Genomic DNA, 17,826 nt, shown 5'->3' on the forward strand with positions numbered 1-17,826 from the left:
TGTGGGTGGTACAAGCTTTGGGTTGAGAGTGATTCTTCTTATGTTGTGCATCTGTTTCGTTCTCGATTGATGGTTCCGTGGACTATGAGGGTGGATTGGCAGAACTGTTTGGAGCATATGTTACAGATGGAAGTAGTTTTTTCTCAGATGGAAGGTAATCAAGTTGCAGATAAGCTGGCTGATTTTGGTAGAGTTAGTTCGGAATTTTGTTGGTGGGATGAAATTCCAGATTTTTGTTCTTTTCTCCTTCGTGATAATGCTTTAGGGAGAGATTCTTTCCGTTTTGTTTAGTTGTTGTTTTCTGGATGCTCTGTTGTTAATTTTTGCTTTCGCTTTTAATAATATTGGGTATTACCCAGCCTTCATTCAAAAAAGATAATTTACACTTAATTTTTTTAGGGTGTTGTTAAACCCAGCCCCAATTTCCCACCTCTAGCCCCGTGAAAGGATGAAAGTACCATTTCAGGCTTTGAGGTGGGAAATTGGGGAAAAAAACCTCTCCCGGCACGCGGGCGTGAGGTAATCACGCCTCACCACAAGGTGAGGTGTGGGACTATCACGTCCGCACCTACGGTGAGGCGTGATAGCCTCACGCCTTACCACAGGGTGAGGCGTGATTACCTCACGCCCGCATGAATAAATCACAAAAAAATTATTCATAATTGTGGTAACTCAAATTATCCGTTTAGAAATAAAATTCCGGCATTTTAACTCGTATTACCCTTTAACAAATAAAATTTAAAAACATAAACATTAAAATAAAAATTAATAAACATAAAAATTAATAAACATAAAAGAGTAAATATAATATCAAAAGTGTTAAAATGTATGAAGTTCTACAAAAAAATAATCTAGTTCGCTCGACGCTACGCATCCATAAACTCATCCATATCCCTCTTAATGCGTGGAGCATTCTCGTCAGATCGGTGGGTAGCCGCTAGTTGGGTGACACGCCACAACCAGCTAACCCACTGCAAAAAAATTAATAAATAAATATTAAAAATTAAACACATATAAACTAATACTAAATAATAATATTAAATAATAATAAACTTACAAATTCGCTGTTGGCGCGAGCATGTTGTACCGATCCACCCCAAACATCATCATGCACATGGCATGAAGCCCGTCAGTAGTGGGAGACTCGGACACCATCGGACCATCGATCGGGATCCGAAGAATCTGCCACACATCATGCAGCTGGATAGTCATCTCCCCGAACGACATGTGGAAGGAGTTCGTATCGAGCTGCCACCGCTCCACGAATGCAGTCAACAGCGGAGTGTCGAGGTTCTTAAACATGGCATGTGGAAGGTGAGACAAACCAGTCTTTTCGATCATCTCCTTCAGCTGTAAAATGACACATATACGATTTATACAATTACTGAATGTTTTTGGTGTTTATAGTTAAAAATACAAATTACAATAAATGTTGACACACTATATTATTCTTACCTCGGGTGACGCACCAGAAAACCACTGACACAAATCTCGGCATGCTGATGATCTGTTGTAGCATGTCAGAAACGACCGAATCTCTCCTCCCAGCATCCGTGAGGCAACATGTCCTAGAAAACTAGGAATCGCGGAACCATCAACGGGGCCACCATCCACCGGTCCACTAACTAGCCAGCTCTTGTCCTCACTAGCTTTGGGACGTTTGCTTGTCCTGAAAGTTATAAAATTATACTAAAATATACTAAAATACTAAAATTATAAAATTATACTAAAATTATACTAAAATTATACTAAAATACAAAAGTTATACTAAAGTTATACTAAATTTATACTAAATTATACTAAAGTTATACTAAATTACTAAAATTATACTAAATTATACTAAAATTATAAAATTATACTAAAAAATACATGTACTCGTAAAGCGACCTCCTACGCGCTGGAACGGTGTCTCCCTGGGGTCGGCTGCTCATCGCTATCCTCAACCTCGTAATCACGTGCAACTGCAGACTGTCGCACTGCCTGGGCTGCCACATCCAGGTAGTCCTCCACAGTATCGCTATCAGGCTCTCTTTCATCAAAATCTATCGCCCCCTCTGATCCATCAATATCGGGCTGCTCCACAATCGGTCCCCTCATCAACTGGTCCGTCGCAGCTTCTCTACGCCTACGACCAGATATATCAATACCATGCAATCTCGTATAGCGTGGTGTATCATCCTCGCCGTCCATATCTAGACGACGAGCAGATGACGGGATGGATTTCCCACCCCTAGTAGGCCGCTCCGTCTACAAAAAAATTACATATAGTTAATAAAAAATGGTAACATATAAATTATAAATTACACTAAATTAATAAAATTGTAAATAATGTAAATTATACTAAAGTTATAAAATTATGCTAAAATACTACTAAATTAATAAAATTGTAAATAATTATAATTATAATAAAATTATAATAAATTATACTAAAGTTATAAAATTATGCTAAAATTATACTAAATTTATACTAAAATTATAAAATTACACTAAATTAATAAAATTGTAAAAATTATGCTAAAATTATACTAAATTTATACTAAAATTATAAAATTACACTAAATTAATAAAATTGTAAATAATGTAAATTTTTATAAAAAAAAACCTTGGGCGTAAGGGAATCACGCCCAGACCACTGGTCGGGCGTATGAACATTACGCCCGACCAGTGGTGCGGGTGTAAGCGCATCACGCCCGACCTGTGGTTCGTTCGTTCGAGAATCACGCCCGACCAGTGGTGCGGGCATGTGGCTATCACGCCCGCACTGTTGAAACACCTTTCCACAGGATTTTGATTTGACAAAATTAATTAAGTGAAAGTAAATATTCTACAACACACTAAGTTTAAATGCTTTGATTTAGTGTTACTAATGTGTTTGTTCAATGTTGAGTTTATAATTGTTATAAGACATAAAGATCATAAGGCCCAAGCCCTATATGGAAGTCAAGGCCCAAGTCAAACAAGCCAAAGATCACTCAGCCTGCGTATCTCCAAAACGCTGCCGTTGAAGTAATGAAACGCATGCTGAGCAAAGAAGGATCGAGAAGATCCACGTAGACAACTTCGGTATGAAGCTGCTGAGCTGTCTCGACAAAGCGTACAAGACAGCCGCTGACTACAAAGCAACTTCCAGACCAAGTATTTCCTCTGTTGGTAAAGAACAGAAGACGCAGAAAGCTGTCTGTTTGACATTACCCGATTTGGAGAAACATACTGCCACACTGACCGAAGAACAGAAGATGCTGGAATCTGATTGGCTAGGAGAACTGCTGAACAGACTGAGTGAAAGCGACATGAAGCCGTTTCCCTCCAACGGTTATTTTGAAATTCGAAATAACCAGAAGCTCTCATAGCTCTCTATAAATAGAGCATTCAGAATCCACATTCTTCAGAGAACTTTGAGCAAAAGCCGTTACGCTGACCAAACGTATATAAAAGTTCTCCATCAAAAGCAAAGAAAAATTCTCACACTACAAAGTCTATTCATTTGTGTAAAAGTCTAGAGTGATTGTTTTTCAATCATCTAAGGTGTTCTAGCAATTGTTGTTTAGGACAAAATCTTTATCATTTCTAGAAGTAGAAAGGAGAGGCTGGGTACTCGGTTTTAAGTACTCAGCGGAGAGATTAGGATTGAGTAGAAGTATAGAGGAAGGTACTCTTGTCATACTCAATTGCTGATATTGTAAAAGGTTTGAGGCTCTATCTTTAAAGAGCTCAGTAGAGGATTTGAAATCTCGGAGGTGTTCCGGGGACAGGACGTAGGCTTAGAAGAAGCCGAACCTGGATAAATCTGCTGAGTGAAGTATTTCTAAACCTTAACTCCTTATTCATATTGCTTGCTTAAAACAAACTAAAACTGACCAAGTAAAAGAGGTCAAGCTGAGTTGTGCGCTACAAACGAGCAGGTTCAGGAATAGACTCTAAGTGCTATTTCCTGACCTAAGCAACGAAGCTGTCCTAGTCACTTGTTGACTAAGCCAGTGTCTTGCTGAGTGTTAAGTGCCGCTGTTTTATAAAATTTTCTTAAAGAAAATAAATCTCCCCAAATTATTTTAAAAAGGTAAAATAGTTCCTAACCCCCCCTTGGAACTATATTTGCAACCTCACAAGGGACCAACAAGTGGTATCAGAGCCTAAAAGCTCATTACTAAAGGTCTAACAACCTTGAGTTGATCCATACCATGGGCGAAAACAGCACTCGGTTTCTCCCTGGAAACCAGACAACTCAGATATTACCTGAGGGGCTGTCCATTACCAGGCCTCCCCTATTCTTCGGGTCAAACTATACCTTTTGGAAGAATAGGATGAAAAACTTCATTCAAGCTACAAACATGAGTGCCTGGCTATCTATAGTCCAAGGCCCGTTTGTACCTGTGAAAGTTGTTGATGGCCAGTCAGTTGTTAAAGTTGAGGTTGAATGGACAGAGGATGATCTGAAGAAGCTTCAAAACCATGCTTCGGCTATCAATATGCTTCACTGTGCGCTCGATGCTGCAGAATATAACAAAATCTCAGGTTGTGAGTCGGCAAAGAGATCTGGAAAAAGCTGGAAGTCACCTACGAGGGAACAAACAAAGCAAAAGAATCCAAGGTGAATCAGCAGATGAGACTGTACGAGCTGTTCGAGATGAACAATGATGAGGGCATTTCAGACATGAACGCAAGGTTCACCAACATCATTAATGAGCTCAAGAGACTTGGGAAAATCTTCACTGAGGAAGAACAAGTCAAAAAGATACTCAGGAGTCTTCCAAAAGACTGGCAAGCAAAGAAGACAGCAGTTGAGGAAGCTCAGGATTTAACCACCTACAAATATGACGAACTCATCGATTCATTGCTGACCCATGAGATATCAATGAAGAACTTTGAGGTGAAGGAAAAATCTGATGACAAGAAGCAGAAGTCACTTGTCATGAAGGCTGACTCCACTGACGGGAGTTCAACTGATGATGATGAGATGGCTATGTTTACAAGAAAGATGAAGAGGCTGTTCAGGAAGAACGACAAATATTCCAAAAAGCCTTACAAAAAGTTTGATAATTATAAGGCTGACTCAAGCGACAGCAAATACAGAAAGGACAGCTCAAAGCCCATTACATGCTTTGAGTGCCACCAAGATGGCCATATTAAGTCAAACTGCCCCACGCTGAGGAAAGACAAGAAAAGTGGGAAGAAGGCAATGGTGGCTACTTGGAGTGACAGTGATGAATCTTCATCAACAGAAACTGAGGCCACCGAGTCAGCGAAGATATGCTTTATGGCTGACGAACTTGCTGAGCCATGCATTTCTGAGCATGCTGACCAATCTGATGAGTCAGATAATGAAGAGCAATCTAATGAGGTAATCTCACTCTCTCAACTCAGAAATGAAATGGGTAACGCCCTGAGTGATCTCTATACACTTGTTAAAAAGTGTAATAGGAAGATTAAAGCACTCAGCCGGCGCTGTGATGAAGTAGAAGAGGTCAAACTGAGTGACCTCAGATACCTTCTTCAAGACAACTCAGTTTTGCATGAAAATATGAAAATCATTCATGAGTCTGTCTCTGAAGTCCAGTCAGTTTCAAAGAAACTGAGGAAGGATGTCACAACCATTCAGAACCAATTAAAGGTTCCAAACAAAAACAATTTTCCGCTGAGAACTCAGTATCAAGGTACACAGTACCAAGGTACTCAGCAGAGAAGAAATCCCCAGCGAAAAGTCCAATGTGATTTTTGTGGGAAGTTAGGACACACTACTAAAGTGTGCTGGCACGCTCAGCACTGGGGTGCTGACAAGTCAGTAAAAAATCCTAAACAGAAGGTCAGTTGTGACTTCTGTGGAAAGAATGGCCATACTGTCCATGTATGCCGCCATAAAATAAAATATGATGCTATACCTGTTGCACCTAACAAGTCAGGACCCAAAAAGAGTTGGGTACCTAAAAGTAACTAGTTACAATGCAGGTAAGCCTGAGATGTGCCGAGAAGTCAAAGATGTGGTATATTGACAGTGCATGCTCAAGGCATATGACGGGTGATGAAACTCAGTTCATCACGTTTGAACGTAAACGAGGAGGGAGTGTAAGTTTTGGAGACAACAAGAAGGGTAAGATAGTAGGCTCAGGAACCGTCGGAGGTAACCCTACTATTGAATCTGTCTCCCTAGTCAGCGGACTCAAATATAACTTACTCAGCGTAGCTCAGCTATGTGACAATGGGAGAAAAGTTATATTTGATGCTACTGGATGTAAAATATACGAGGGTAAAACTAATGAGTTAATCCTAACTGCCCCTCGGATAGACAATGTCTTTATGCTAAACCTCGAAAAGAAGTTTTCAAACACTGTATGCTTAGTCACAAAGGAAGAAAATTCCTGGCTATGGCACAGGAGACTTGGTCATGTAAGCATGGACCTCCTGGCCAAATTAGCAAGAAAGCAATTGGTTGAGGGACTGCCTGAACTTAAATTTCAAAAAGATCAATTATGCCATGCCTGCCAAGCTAGAAAACAAACCAAGCAATCTTTTCAAAGTAAAAACATTGTCTCAACTAAGCGTCCGTTAGAAATGCTACACTTGGATCTCTTTGGTCCAGTCCAGCCGCTGAGTCTGGGTGGAAGAAGGTTTTCCTTGGTTATTGTAGATGATTTCTCTCGGTACACATGGGTTATCCTGCTGACCAGTAAGGATGAGACTTTTGAGACATTTTCAAACTTGGTTAGAAAAATTGAAAATGAGAAAGACCTAAAATTAGCTCATATCCGTAGTGATAATGGTGGAGAATTCAAGAACCAAAAGTTTGTTGAATTCTGTGAAGCCAGCGGCATTGACCACAATTTCTCTGCTCCTAGAACGCCTCAGCAAAATGGGGTTGTTGAAAGGAAGAACAGAACTCTGGTTGAGATTGCCAGGACAATGCTGGATGAGCATAGGCTTCCAAAGTATTTTTGGGGAGAAGCTGTCAACATAGCATGCTATATTCTGAATAGGGCTTTAGTTAGACCTATACTTAAGAAAACCCCATATGAACTTTGGAAAGGACGAAAGCCCAACATTGGATACTTTCGTGCCTTTGGCTGTAGGTGTTTTATTTTAAATACCAAAGATAGCTTAGCCAAATTTGATTCAAAAGATGATGAGGCTATCTTTCTAGGCTACTCAACAAACAGTAAAGCATACAGAGTTTTTAATAAGAGAACTCAAGTATTAGAAGAATCTATACATGTGCAATTCGATGAAACTAACCCTGTAGGAAGATACCAGCCGCTGACAGAAGATGAACCAAACTCAGCACCTGCTGATCAAGAACCAGCTACTGAGTCCTTCATAAAACGGCTGACCAAGAGTAAGAGTGAACCTAAAATTACTTTCACTGACCTATCTACTTCTGCAGATAATGTTAAAACACAGATAGAACAAGACACAAGTCTACCAAAGGAGATAAGAGTCCCAAGAGGGCATTCAGAAAATGCAATTCTTGACTCAGCTGGAAATATGCTGATGACAAGAAATCAACTAAGGAAGTATCTCGGCAATGTAGCTTTTGTCTCAGTACTTGAGCCGAAGAACTTTGCCGAAGCTGAGGATGATGAATTCTGGATGAATGCCATGCAAGAGGAACTCAATCAGTTCAGGAGAAATAATGTATGGGAGCTAGTGCCACATCCTAGGAGCCAAAAGACCATTGGAACGAGATGGGTCTTCAGGAACAAGCTAGATGAGCAAGGAAACGTAGTCAGAAACAAGGCAAGACTTGTAGCTCAGGGCTACAGTCAGCAAGAAGGTATTGACTACGGTGAGACCTTTGCCCTAGTGGCAAGGCTAGAAGCTATTAGGATTTTATGTGCATATGCATCTTACATGAACTTTAAACTGTTTCAAATGGATGTCAAAAGTGCCTTTCTTAATGGAATAATAGACGAGGAGGTCTATGTAAATCAGCCTCCAGGGTTTGAGGATTCTAAGTTCCCAAACCACGTTTACAAACTCAAAAAGGCTCTGTATGGACTCAAGCAAGCACCACGTGCTTGGTATGAGAGGCTGACCAACTTTTTACTGACTAGAGGTTACGTCAGGGGTCAAGCTGATACAACCTTATTCATTAAGAGAAAGGGTAAAGATACCTTGCTGGCTCAAATATATGTAGATGATATTATATTTGGTACTACTAATGAATCTATGTGCAAGGAATTTAGCAAACAAATGCAGACTGAATTCGAAATGTCAATGATGGGAGAACTCAACTTCTTCCTCGGACTTCAAATCAAGCAAGGAAAGAATGGCATATTCATAAGTCAAGCTAAATATGCCAAGGAGATATTGAAGAAATATGAACTAGAACATTGTAAGCCAATATCCACTCCTATGGGCACTGACACTGTCCTTTGTGCTGATGAGAATGGTAAGTCAGTAGACAGCAAGTTATACCGAGGTATGATTGGCTCTTTACTTTACTTAACAGCAAGTAGACCGGACATTCAGTTCTCAGTATGTTATTGTGCTAGATATCAAGCTAACCCTAAGGAATCCCATTACATAGCCATAAAAAGGATCCTTAGATATTTGCAAAGCTCAGTAAATGCAGGTCTGTGGTATCCAAACACTCATGACTTTACACTCATCGGATACACTGACGCTGACTATGGACGAGACAAGCTGGAAAGAAAAAGCACCTCTAGAGGATGCCAATTCCTAGGAAGCTGTCTTGTATCTTGGTTCAGCAAGAAGCAGGCGTCAGTAGCCCTGTCCACAACTGAAGCTGAGTACATTGCTGCTGGAAGCTGTGTTGCTCAGGTCCTTTGGATTAAGCAACAGCTTGAAGATTATGGTGTTCAAACAAAGACAATTGAAGTCAAATGCGACAACAAAAGTGCAATTGACCTCTCAAAGAACCCAGTTCAACACAGCAGGATGAAACATGTCAGCATAAGACATCACTTCATCAGAGATCATGTACTCAAGAAAGAAATCAAGCTGACTTATGTGCCAACAGACGAGCAGCTTGCTGATATCTTTACAAAGCCTCTAGCACGAGAGCAATTTAGCATACTGAGAGAAGCAATTGGTATGTTTAATCCTCTTCAGTAAATTTATGTGCATAAATGATGATTGAATGCTGAATGAATTACATGCTGAATGATTTATTGTTTGCTGAGTATGTCATTGAAACTGACTGAATATACAATACTGAGTAATCTTGCACACTGAGTAAATTAGTTTTCGAACTTGAACTAAAAACCATCCTTAAAGAATGCACTGACTACTTAGAATATGAAACGTTTATATCAACAAACGCTAAGTAAAAGCACTTATTATCATTTAATGTCACTACACGCGAAGTGACACCTGTACTGTGCATGCGCCGAATAACATCTTAATAGTGTCATAAGTGTCAGGGTTTCTGCCGATTGGACAACCCAGAGCAAAACTGGATAAAATTCAAACGGAACCCTATACCATAAAATCTATAAATAGTAAATACTAACCCACTACCCTCGTCACATATACATTGAACCCTAAGAAAGCTTCTAAATTTTCCAAAGAGCTTCAAAACTTCAAAAATGTCTTATAACGAAAGTTATTTCTCTCCAACTCTCAAATCCTCTGACCAGGCTGGTCCTTCAACTAGCCTAATGAGAAAAATGATCAAAGTACACTCTTGGGTCAAGAATCAAGAGGTACTAAGGAGTCGATTCTTCCATCCTGATTTCATCTCTTCAGAGACTCCATTCTGTAAATGGATCAAAAACAACAAATGGACAGGTCTCTTCTCTCTTTCCGGTCAAACCTATCCCACAATGGTGAGAGAGTTCTACTCCAACCTGCATGTTGATGCAGATGACTCTGACTACCTAGAGACCACATTCAAGGGTCAAAAGATAGTGATAACCCCTGAATATCTAGCCACATTGCTAGAGATACCAAATACAGGGATTCAGTTCAGGACAACAAAGGAGCTGATACCAAAAGCCATCGCAGAAAAGATGAAGGGGTTCTGTAAACCCAGAAACTACAAGGGAGAAGTACCCAGCACCTGCATGGGCAAAAATCAGAAGATGGCCCACTTCTTGCTGACCAACTTTATCTTCCCTAAACTCAGCTCTCCCTCATCTGCCTATAACTTTGAACAGTGTTTCATCTGGCATATGCTGACCAGCACTCCATTCAATCTACCTGTATTTCTGGTAGGAGCCTTTCAACGAAGTGGAAGGAAGCTCCGTTTAGGTTCTCTCATCACCCGGATAATACAAGACCAGAACATAGAAACTGTTGATGAAATAAGTTCAACAGGAACTGCTATCACAGCACGTCTGCTGAATGGACTATCACACAGCCAACCCCTGAAAGGGTATGATGAGAATGAAACCTCTGAGGAGGAGGATCCTATGGCTGAGGGTGAGCAACCCATTGGAGAAATGGAAAATCTGACAAACCTGGATGCCATTATAGATGATGTTATGGCTGAAGCTGCACACACTGCTGAGGGTACAGAACCAACCAATGAACCTCAAACTGAGAATCCTTCTACTGTGCCATCTGAGATTGCTGAAGCTGAGAAGAAGAAGAAAAAGGGAGCCTGCTCGAAGGATATTCGTACTGTCCCGAGAAAGGTAAGGCTGATGGAAAGAAACAAGAGGAAAGCTGATCAGGACCCAGCTGAGTCAGCTGAGAAGAAACTGAGAACAGAAGCATAATCTGTTCTTGAGCCCCACATTACCCAAGAGGGGTCTCCATAAAAACAAGCCTCTGTTCCTCCAAGTGAGAAACAAGCCAAAACCCCTGCGAGTCCAAAAGAAGCTCCACTCCCACCTCAAGCTCAAAGCAACTCAGCACCTGAGGTCAACACGCCTTGTAGTCCTGTCACTACACAAGGCACTCAGTGTGAGCCCACTCCTGCCAAATATGCACATCTAGGTGCCACTGAGTCAGGACGGCGTGTCATCGCCTCAGCTAACACTCTGCTTCAAAAACAAGCCCATCCTCCACCAACTCATGCTCAGTCCTCTCATCCACCTGTCACTCACCATATTCTGCGTGAAATCCATGATTTGATCAATCACTTCTCCTCTGTCCAGCCGCAGCCACCACCACATGCTCAACTGACCAAAATGACCGAACTCATGCTGACTATGGTCAGTCACATGAATTCCTGGGAGGGTCAAATACGTGTGCTGCAGGATCAGGCCAATTCTCCTGCCCCTACCGTTGATTTGCCTACTGCTGATGCTGGCAAAACGGGGGAGAAAAGTGGCAACTAAGGAGAAGGAACTCTAAGTTAGAAACTAGAGAGTTAGAAGATAGAAGTTAGGAAGAAGAATTTTTTTTTATTTGCCTTGTCCTTATTCTTTTCTGTTTAAAAAAAAAAAATTCAATATGCCTAACTTCTGTTACTTTTGGAATACTTGCATTACTATTTAACTATCTGAATGCATGCTGCGTATAAATGTTTGAACTTGTCAAATATAAACCATTGAACAAATAATTTACTCAGCGCTCTGTCACTATACATTACTTCCGCTGAATACTGAGTAAAATAGAATATGTCCCATAAGCTGACCTATATCTGAAAACTGACCTTAGACTTATTCAATTAAACCTTAGAATGTTTAGAATAAAACTAAGTCAGTAGCTCAGCCCTGACGGGGGAGTTCACTTAATCAAAAAGGTCAACTATCATGGGGGAGCTCAACGGTGAGTTCCTTACTGATTAGTTTTGCCAACATCAAAATGGGGGAGTTTGTTGAAACACCTTTCCACAGGATTTTGATTTGACAAAATTAATTAAGTGAAAGTAAATATTCTACAACACACTAAGTTTAAATGCTTTGATTTAGTGTTACTAATGTGTTTGTTCAATGTTGAGTTTATAATTGTTATAAGACATAAAGATCATAAGGCCCAAGCCCTATATGGAAGTCAAGGCCCAAGTCAAACAAGCTAAAGATCACTCAGCCTGCGTATCTCCAAAACGCTGCCGTTGAAGTAATGAAACGCATGCTGAGCAAAGAAGGATCGAGAAGATCAACGTAGACAACTTCGGTATGAAGCTGCTGAGCTGTCTCGACAAAGCGTACAAGACAGCCGCTGACTACAAAGCAACTTCCAGACCAAGTATTTCCTCTGTTGGTAAAGAACAGAAGACGCAGAAAGCTGTCTGTTTGACATTACCCGATTTGGAGGAACATACTGCCACACTGACCGAAGAACAGAAGATGCTGGAATCTGATTGGCTAGGAGAACTGCTGAACAGACTGAGTGAAAGCGACATGAAGCCGTTTCCCTCCAACGGTTATTTTGAAATTCGAAATAACCAGAAGCTCTCATAGCTCTCTATAAATAGAGCATTCAGAATCCACATTCTTCAGAGAACTTTGAGCAAAAACCGTTACGCTGACCAAACGTATATAAAAGTTCTCCATCAAAAGCAAAGAAAAATTCTTACACTACAAAGTCTATTCATTTGTGTAAAAGTCTAGAGTGATTGTTTTTCAATCATCTAAGGTGTTCTAGCAATTGTTGTTTAGGACAAAATCTTTATCATTTCTAGAAGTAGAAAGGAGAGGCTGGGTACTCGGTTTTAAGTACTCAGCGGAGAGATTAGGATTGAGTAGAAGTATAGAGGAAGGTACTCTTGTCATACTCAATTGCTGATATTGTAAAAGGTTTGAGGCTCTACCTTTAAAGAGCTCAGTAGAGGATTTGAAATCTCGGAGGTGTTCCGGGGACAGGACGTAGGCTTAGAAGAAGCCGAACCTGGATAAATCTGCTGAGTGAAGTATTTCTAAACCTTAACTCCTTATTCATATTGCTTGCTTAAAACAAACTAAAACTGACCAAGTAAAAGAGGTCAAGCTGAGTTGTGCGCTACAAACGAGCAGGTTCAGGAATAGACTCTAAGTGCTATTTCCTGACCTAAGCAACGAAGCTGTCCTAGTCACTAGTTGACTAAGCCAGTGTCTTGCTGAGTGTTAAATGCCGTTGTTTTATAAACTTTTCTTAAAGAAAAGAAATCTCCCCAAATTATTTTAAAAAGGTAAAATAGTTCCTAACCCCCCATTGGAACTATATTTGCAACCTTACAAGGGACCAACACGCACCACTGGTCGGGCGTGATTCCCTTACGCCGGAACCACATGTCGGGCGTGATGTTCATATGTGCGACTGCGATCCTAGCGAATTTTTTAAATACCCCACAGATCACAAAACAGAGCGAAAATCAACGAAATAAAACCGCAAATCTTACCATTTTGTCTTTCCCTTTACGGGCTCTTTCACGATCCATGATTTGGTTCACAAACGAGTCTGGATTTGATCGAAGAGTGTATAGGGTATTTGAGAGGTTTGGTTTTTTTCAATTTTTGGGCAAATGGTAGTTCAATCAATTCCCGAGGCTAGAGGTAGGAATTTGTGGCTAGGTATAGTAAATCACTTTTTTTTATCCATACATCACCCATTTATTTATCCCTCCCACCAGCGCCCAGTTGATTTCCAGTTCTGCTTCGATGAGTGGAAGATTCAAATTTAAACAACTAAACTTAAGCCCTTGTTTGAGAGGAGGTTAACGTGTCGAGTAATGGAAGGTTAAGTATTAAGTTAACCTTGTTTGAAAGTTATTTTTTGGGAGTAAATGAAGGTTAATGATGTTAAATCTTTACTTCCTCTAACCTCCAAATTCTAACCTCCAAATTGGGGGTTAATGAGAGTAACGTAAACTTTTTTAAAATTTCTTGTCTCTAGAGAGTAAATTTAACCTTCATTCCCCTCCAAATTTAAACTCCCAAACAAGGTTAAACATTTAACCTCATTTACATCCTATAAACTCCCAAACAAGGTTAATTTTTAACTTTCCATTCCATCACTTCCATTCCCTTCCCTTTCCATTACCTCCTTTAACTTTCAACTCTATTAACCTCCAAACTGTCCAAACTGTCTAACAAAGGCTAACCCTTAAACCATTCCATGAAATTCCTCAAAGACTTGTGAGAATAACCTCCTTCCCCAACACTTTCTATAGCTGTCTCCTTCAGTTCTGAAGACCTTTCCTTTAATTTTTCATCAGTAAAAACTTCCTCGACCTTATTCCTAATCTCATCTCGGGTGATGATACCTTGTTTGTCCTTATCAAACTTCAATCCCACTTTCCAAACATCGCAAATGTATGTCTCATTCATAAATTGGTCAGCAAAGTTTGGCCAACACAGTAAAGGAACCCCATTTCCTACACCTTCCATAGTCGAATTCCAACCGCAATGAGTCAGGAAGCAAGCAATAGAAGGGTGTGCCAGAACCTTTTGTTGAGGTGTCCAATCAACCATACGCCCGAGGTTTTTTACTCTCTCTTTAAATCCTTCAGGAAATGCATTTTCCTCTTTTGTAATATCAGGCCTCACAACCCATAAAAATGGTCTGCGAGTGAGTTCAAGTCCCAGTGCTAATTCTTGGAATTGAGCTCTGTCAAAAACAGTTAGGCTTCCAAATGCAACATAAATTACTGATTTTGGTGGTTGTTGGTCTAACCATTTCAAACAACTTGAATCTTCTTCCCAGAAGGATCCACCTGATTCTCCTAACCGGTTACTTGCCAGAAGTGGTCCTATTGGAACCAGTCGTGGGTCAAAGCTGAATGCTCCTGGCTCGAGGTCGTATGCTGAGTTGCAGAGTATAAAGTCTGTCTCTTTGAGTGCCTTGTCAATTTCAATCACACGATTGAACACGAATTTCTGTCTATTCAAATCGTGAAGGCAGCACCATAAAAAGTTTGTAGTATTCATGGTAGGCAAACCCGGAGCCAGCTGAATAATCTCATTGTTCAGTGGAGTTCCTTAGGAGAAACAAAAGTCAGAGGTTAGCTATTTTCTCCTGTCTTTGCTTTGATTACTTACACAGTTAATAATCAAATTTTAATTCTGAGGTACATATTGCTATCCACATATGCATCTCTCAAGCACAATCTTATAGGCCCAAAAATATAATCACTTTCCAAGTAAGAATTTACTTAAGAGGGAGTTTTCAATTCCCATTCTAGTTAAGAAAACCAAACTATGTAGGATTCTAGACATACCAGTAGTTAAAAGGACTTACCATCATTGTCAATGACTTGATCATCAATGAGTTTCTGGATGCTAATTATTGGGGTTAGTATAGCAGCCGGAGGAGTCCAGAAGGCAGCTCTGCGGATTTTCATCTTCTCCGAGACTTCAAAAACCCACCCCATTCCCCAATCAGCAATCAAACATTTGATTTTTTCATCTTCTGATGAATTAGCATTGATTCTGTTTATGAGCTCCTCCAGTTCGCCAGGCACAACCTGGAAAGTTGCTTTTGCTAACTTGGCTAAATCGTTCCTATCCTCAGAGGGTTGCAATCCATCTGGGATTGAAACTAGAGTTATTTCGCCAAGATCATCCTTTTCTGTCAATGCATTCAACACCCTTTTGTGGTTATGCTCTGTATTCACAAATGTAACTCTAATGAACCCTTGTTGTACCAAGCGTTTTGAGAGCTCCATTAGAGGAATCACATGACCTTGTAATGGATAAGGAACGGCTAAAACATGCGTTCTCCTCATTCTTTTGTTTCTGACTTTTGTTCACAAGTGTAATGTTAGATGTTTCCAGCTTCTATATTTGATACACACACTTCCAATTATTGTACTAATATATTTGTCAGTACATCTAGTTGTTTTATTGATTAATTACATCTATACCCTTCGGACGTTTTCTTCCACTAATATTCTATCTACTCCTTTCAATTAATTAACATCTTCTATTTATTTAATTACAGTACAGTTTCAACCATATTCATCTTCAATCTCCTAGCTTAGTTTTTAAATTTTATTTTATATAATACTGAACCACTGAATGATCAGGGGCTATGCCTTTTGCCTTTTCTTTTTGTTACAAGACAGAATCTAACCTTGGCATTCTTGTTATGATTCATACTTATATTTATAAGTTTTAAGAATGCAGAAGTTGGAAATTGCATTAAAGAGCAGCATTTTCACTCTGATACATATATATGAATAGATTCACTTGCGAACAACCTCATATTCTTAAATACTCAACCCCTGAATGAAATTACTGAAATTCTTTTTGGAATGACCACATTCTCCAACACTTTTCTTGGCTATTTCTTTAAGTTCTTCAGTCCTTTCCCTAATATTTTTGTCAGTTAAAACCAGCTCTACCTTATTCTTGATTTCTTCTCGGCTGATAATCCCAAATTCATTAGGGTTAAAATTCAATCCCACCTTCCACACATCACATATATAGCTCTCATTAGTGTGCTGGTCTGAAAAGTATGGCCAGCACAAGAAAGGGACCCCATTAGCCACACCTTCCATGGTAGAATTCCATCCACAATGGCTCATAAAACATCCCACAGAAGGGTGACTCAAAACTTTCTGCTGAGGTGCCCATTCCACAATTTTTCCATGAGTTCCAACTCTCTCTTCATATCCTTGAGGATACACATTTGTCTCTTTGGTAAGACCTGGCCTTACGACCCACAGGAACGGCTTTCCAGTTAGTTCAAGCCCCAGAGCTAATTCTTGGAATTGAGTGTTGTTGAAAATAGTGATGCTGCCGAATGCAACATATATGACTGAATTTGGTGGTTGTTGGTCCAGCCATTTCAAACAATTTGTGTCTTCTTTCCAAAAGCATCCTGCTGAATTTCCATTTCGACTGCTTGCTAGAAGTGGTCCTATTGGTAGAATCTTTGGGGCCAATGTGAATGCTCCTGGCTCAAGATCATATGCTGAATTGCAAATTACCCAATCTGCCAATTTTGCAGCCTTGATGTTCTTTTCTACAACATCAAAGAAAATTCTTCCCATGATCTCATCACCCTTACATGTCAATAGAAATTTTTCAGTGCTGAATACAGGCATTTCTGGAGCCAATTGAATGTTCTGGTTCTTCAGTGGAGTTCCTGCAAAAACAATGTGAGGAATTCAATTTTGTGAACTGAAATGTTAAAGACTATATATATAAGAGAGTTTTGTACCATCGTTGTCAATGATTCCATCATCAATTAACTTAGGCACTTCAAATAAGAGGGTAAGCGAGGCAGCAGCTGCAGGCCAGAAGGTGGCGCAACGGATATTCATCTTCGTTGCTACATCAACAGCCCATCCATTATTCTGATCTGTAATGACACAAGAAATCTTATCATCTTCTGATGCATTCATCTTGTGAATAAGTTCCTCTAGCTTTCCGGGAACAAAAGTGAAAAGTGATTCTGTTAACTTCCCAAGTTCATTTCTATCCTCCCACGGTTCCAATCCATCTGGGATTGAAACAAGATTAATGTGATCCTCAATACAATACTTCTCTGGTAATGCATTTAAGACCTTCTCATGAATATAATCAGTGTTGACAAATGTGATTCTGAAACCATGTTTGGCTAAGCATTGAGATAGCTCCATCAAAGGAAGCACATGCCCTTGTGCTGGATAAGGTATGGCTAGAATATGTGGTCTGCTCATATTTGTTGTTTCTAGCTTCTCTGTGTCTGAGAACCTAGATTTATTTATTAACTGCATCTACAAGTCCAGCATTACATTTTTGACTTCATGTCAAAGATTGAGTGGAAAGGAGAACGGATCTTCCTTCAAAAGAAAGAGCCAAGAGGAAATGCCAATATTATATATAAAACAATATATGTACACTCTTCCAATATTTTCTTAATAATTAATATTTTTTCCTTCAATTCATCTTCTATTTCCTCCAATTATTTTACATATTTAACGGATTTATTATTTTATGATAACATTTTTTAATATCATTATTCTATTTATTTAATTACACATTGTAACTAAAGGTTTAACTCACATGTATAAAGAAC

The 17,826-nt window shown here is 39.7% G+C and overlaps 2 protein-coding genes across 5 annotated transcripts; both read right to left on the bottom strand.

Moving 5' to 3' along the window:
- Positions 1–732: 732 nt before the first annotated feature.
- On the bottom strand, positions 733–15,699 carry LOC136208495 (UDP-glycosyltransferase 83A1-like). 4 transcript variants are annotated; one of them, XM_065999424.1, is made up of 6 exons: positions 15,061–15,699; positions 13,223–14,800; positions 1,888–2,247; positions 1,456–1,669; positions 1,058–1,350; positions 733–971 (listed from the first exon to the last, which is right to left on the bottom strand). In XM_065999424.1, the coding sequence occupies exons 1-2, from the start codon at positions 15,545–15,547 to the stop codon at positions 13,920–13,922; spliced, it is 1,368 nt and encodes a 455-aa protein (XP_065855496.1). In that variant the 5' UTR covers positions 15,548–15,699; the 3' UTR covers positions 733–971; positions 1,058–1,350; positions 1,456–1,669; positions 1,888–2,247; positions 13,223–13,919. The 4 variants fall into 4 exon arrangements, with proteins under 4 accessions (XP_065855496.1, XP_065855505.1, XP_065855488.1 ...); XM_065999433.1 differs by having other exon boundaries at positions 1,876–2,247; XM_065999416.1 differs by having other exon boundaries at positions 1,870–2,247.
- A 159-nt stretch (positions 15,700–15,858) lies between these two features.
- On the bottom strand, positions 15,859–17,603 carry LOC136208486 (UDP-glycosyltransferase 83A1-like). Its single transcript, XM_065999400.1, has 2 exons — positions 16,987–17,603; positions 15,859–16,911 (listed from the first exon to the last, which is right to left on the bottom strand). Exons 1-2 carry the CDS (start codon positions 17,522–17,524, stop codon positions 16,031–16,033), a joined length of 1,419 nt encoding a protein of 472 aa, XP_065855472.1. The 5' UTR covers positions 17,525–17,603; the 3' UTR covers positions 15,859–16,030.
- Positions 17,604–17,826: the final 223 nt, after the last annotated feature.

Source organism: Euphorbia lathyris, chromosome 1, assembly GCF_963576675.1.
Source record: "Euphorbia lathyris chromosome 1, ddEupLath1.1, whole genome shotgun sequence".
NCBI lineage: Eukaryota > Viridiplantae > Streptophyta > Magnoliopsida > Malpighiales > Euphorbiaceae > Euphorbia > Euphorbia lathyris.

What these genes read in the sequence shown, in the direction of transcription:
- LOC136208495 (XM_065999424.1), bottom strand. Translation starts at nt 15,547, where the DNA reads ATGAGGAGAACGCATGTTTTAGCCGTTCCTTATCCATTACAAGGTCAT. An exon ending in TCAAGTCATTGACAATGATG is followed by an intron (nt 14,801 to 15,060) that starts GTAAGTCCTTTT and finishes GTTTCTCCTAAG; the next exon opens with GAACTCCACTGAACAATGAG.
- LOC136208486 (XM_065999400.1), bottom strand. Translation starts at nt 17,524, where the DNA reads ATGCAGTTAATAAATAAATCTAGGTTCTCAGACACAGAGAAGCTAGAA. An exon ending in TGGAATCATTGACAACGATG is followed by an intron (nt 16,912 to 16,986) that starts GTACAAAACTCT and finishes TTGTTTTTGCAG; the next exon opens with GAACTCCACTGAAGAACCAG.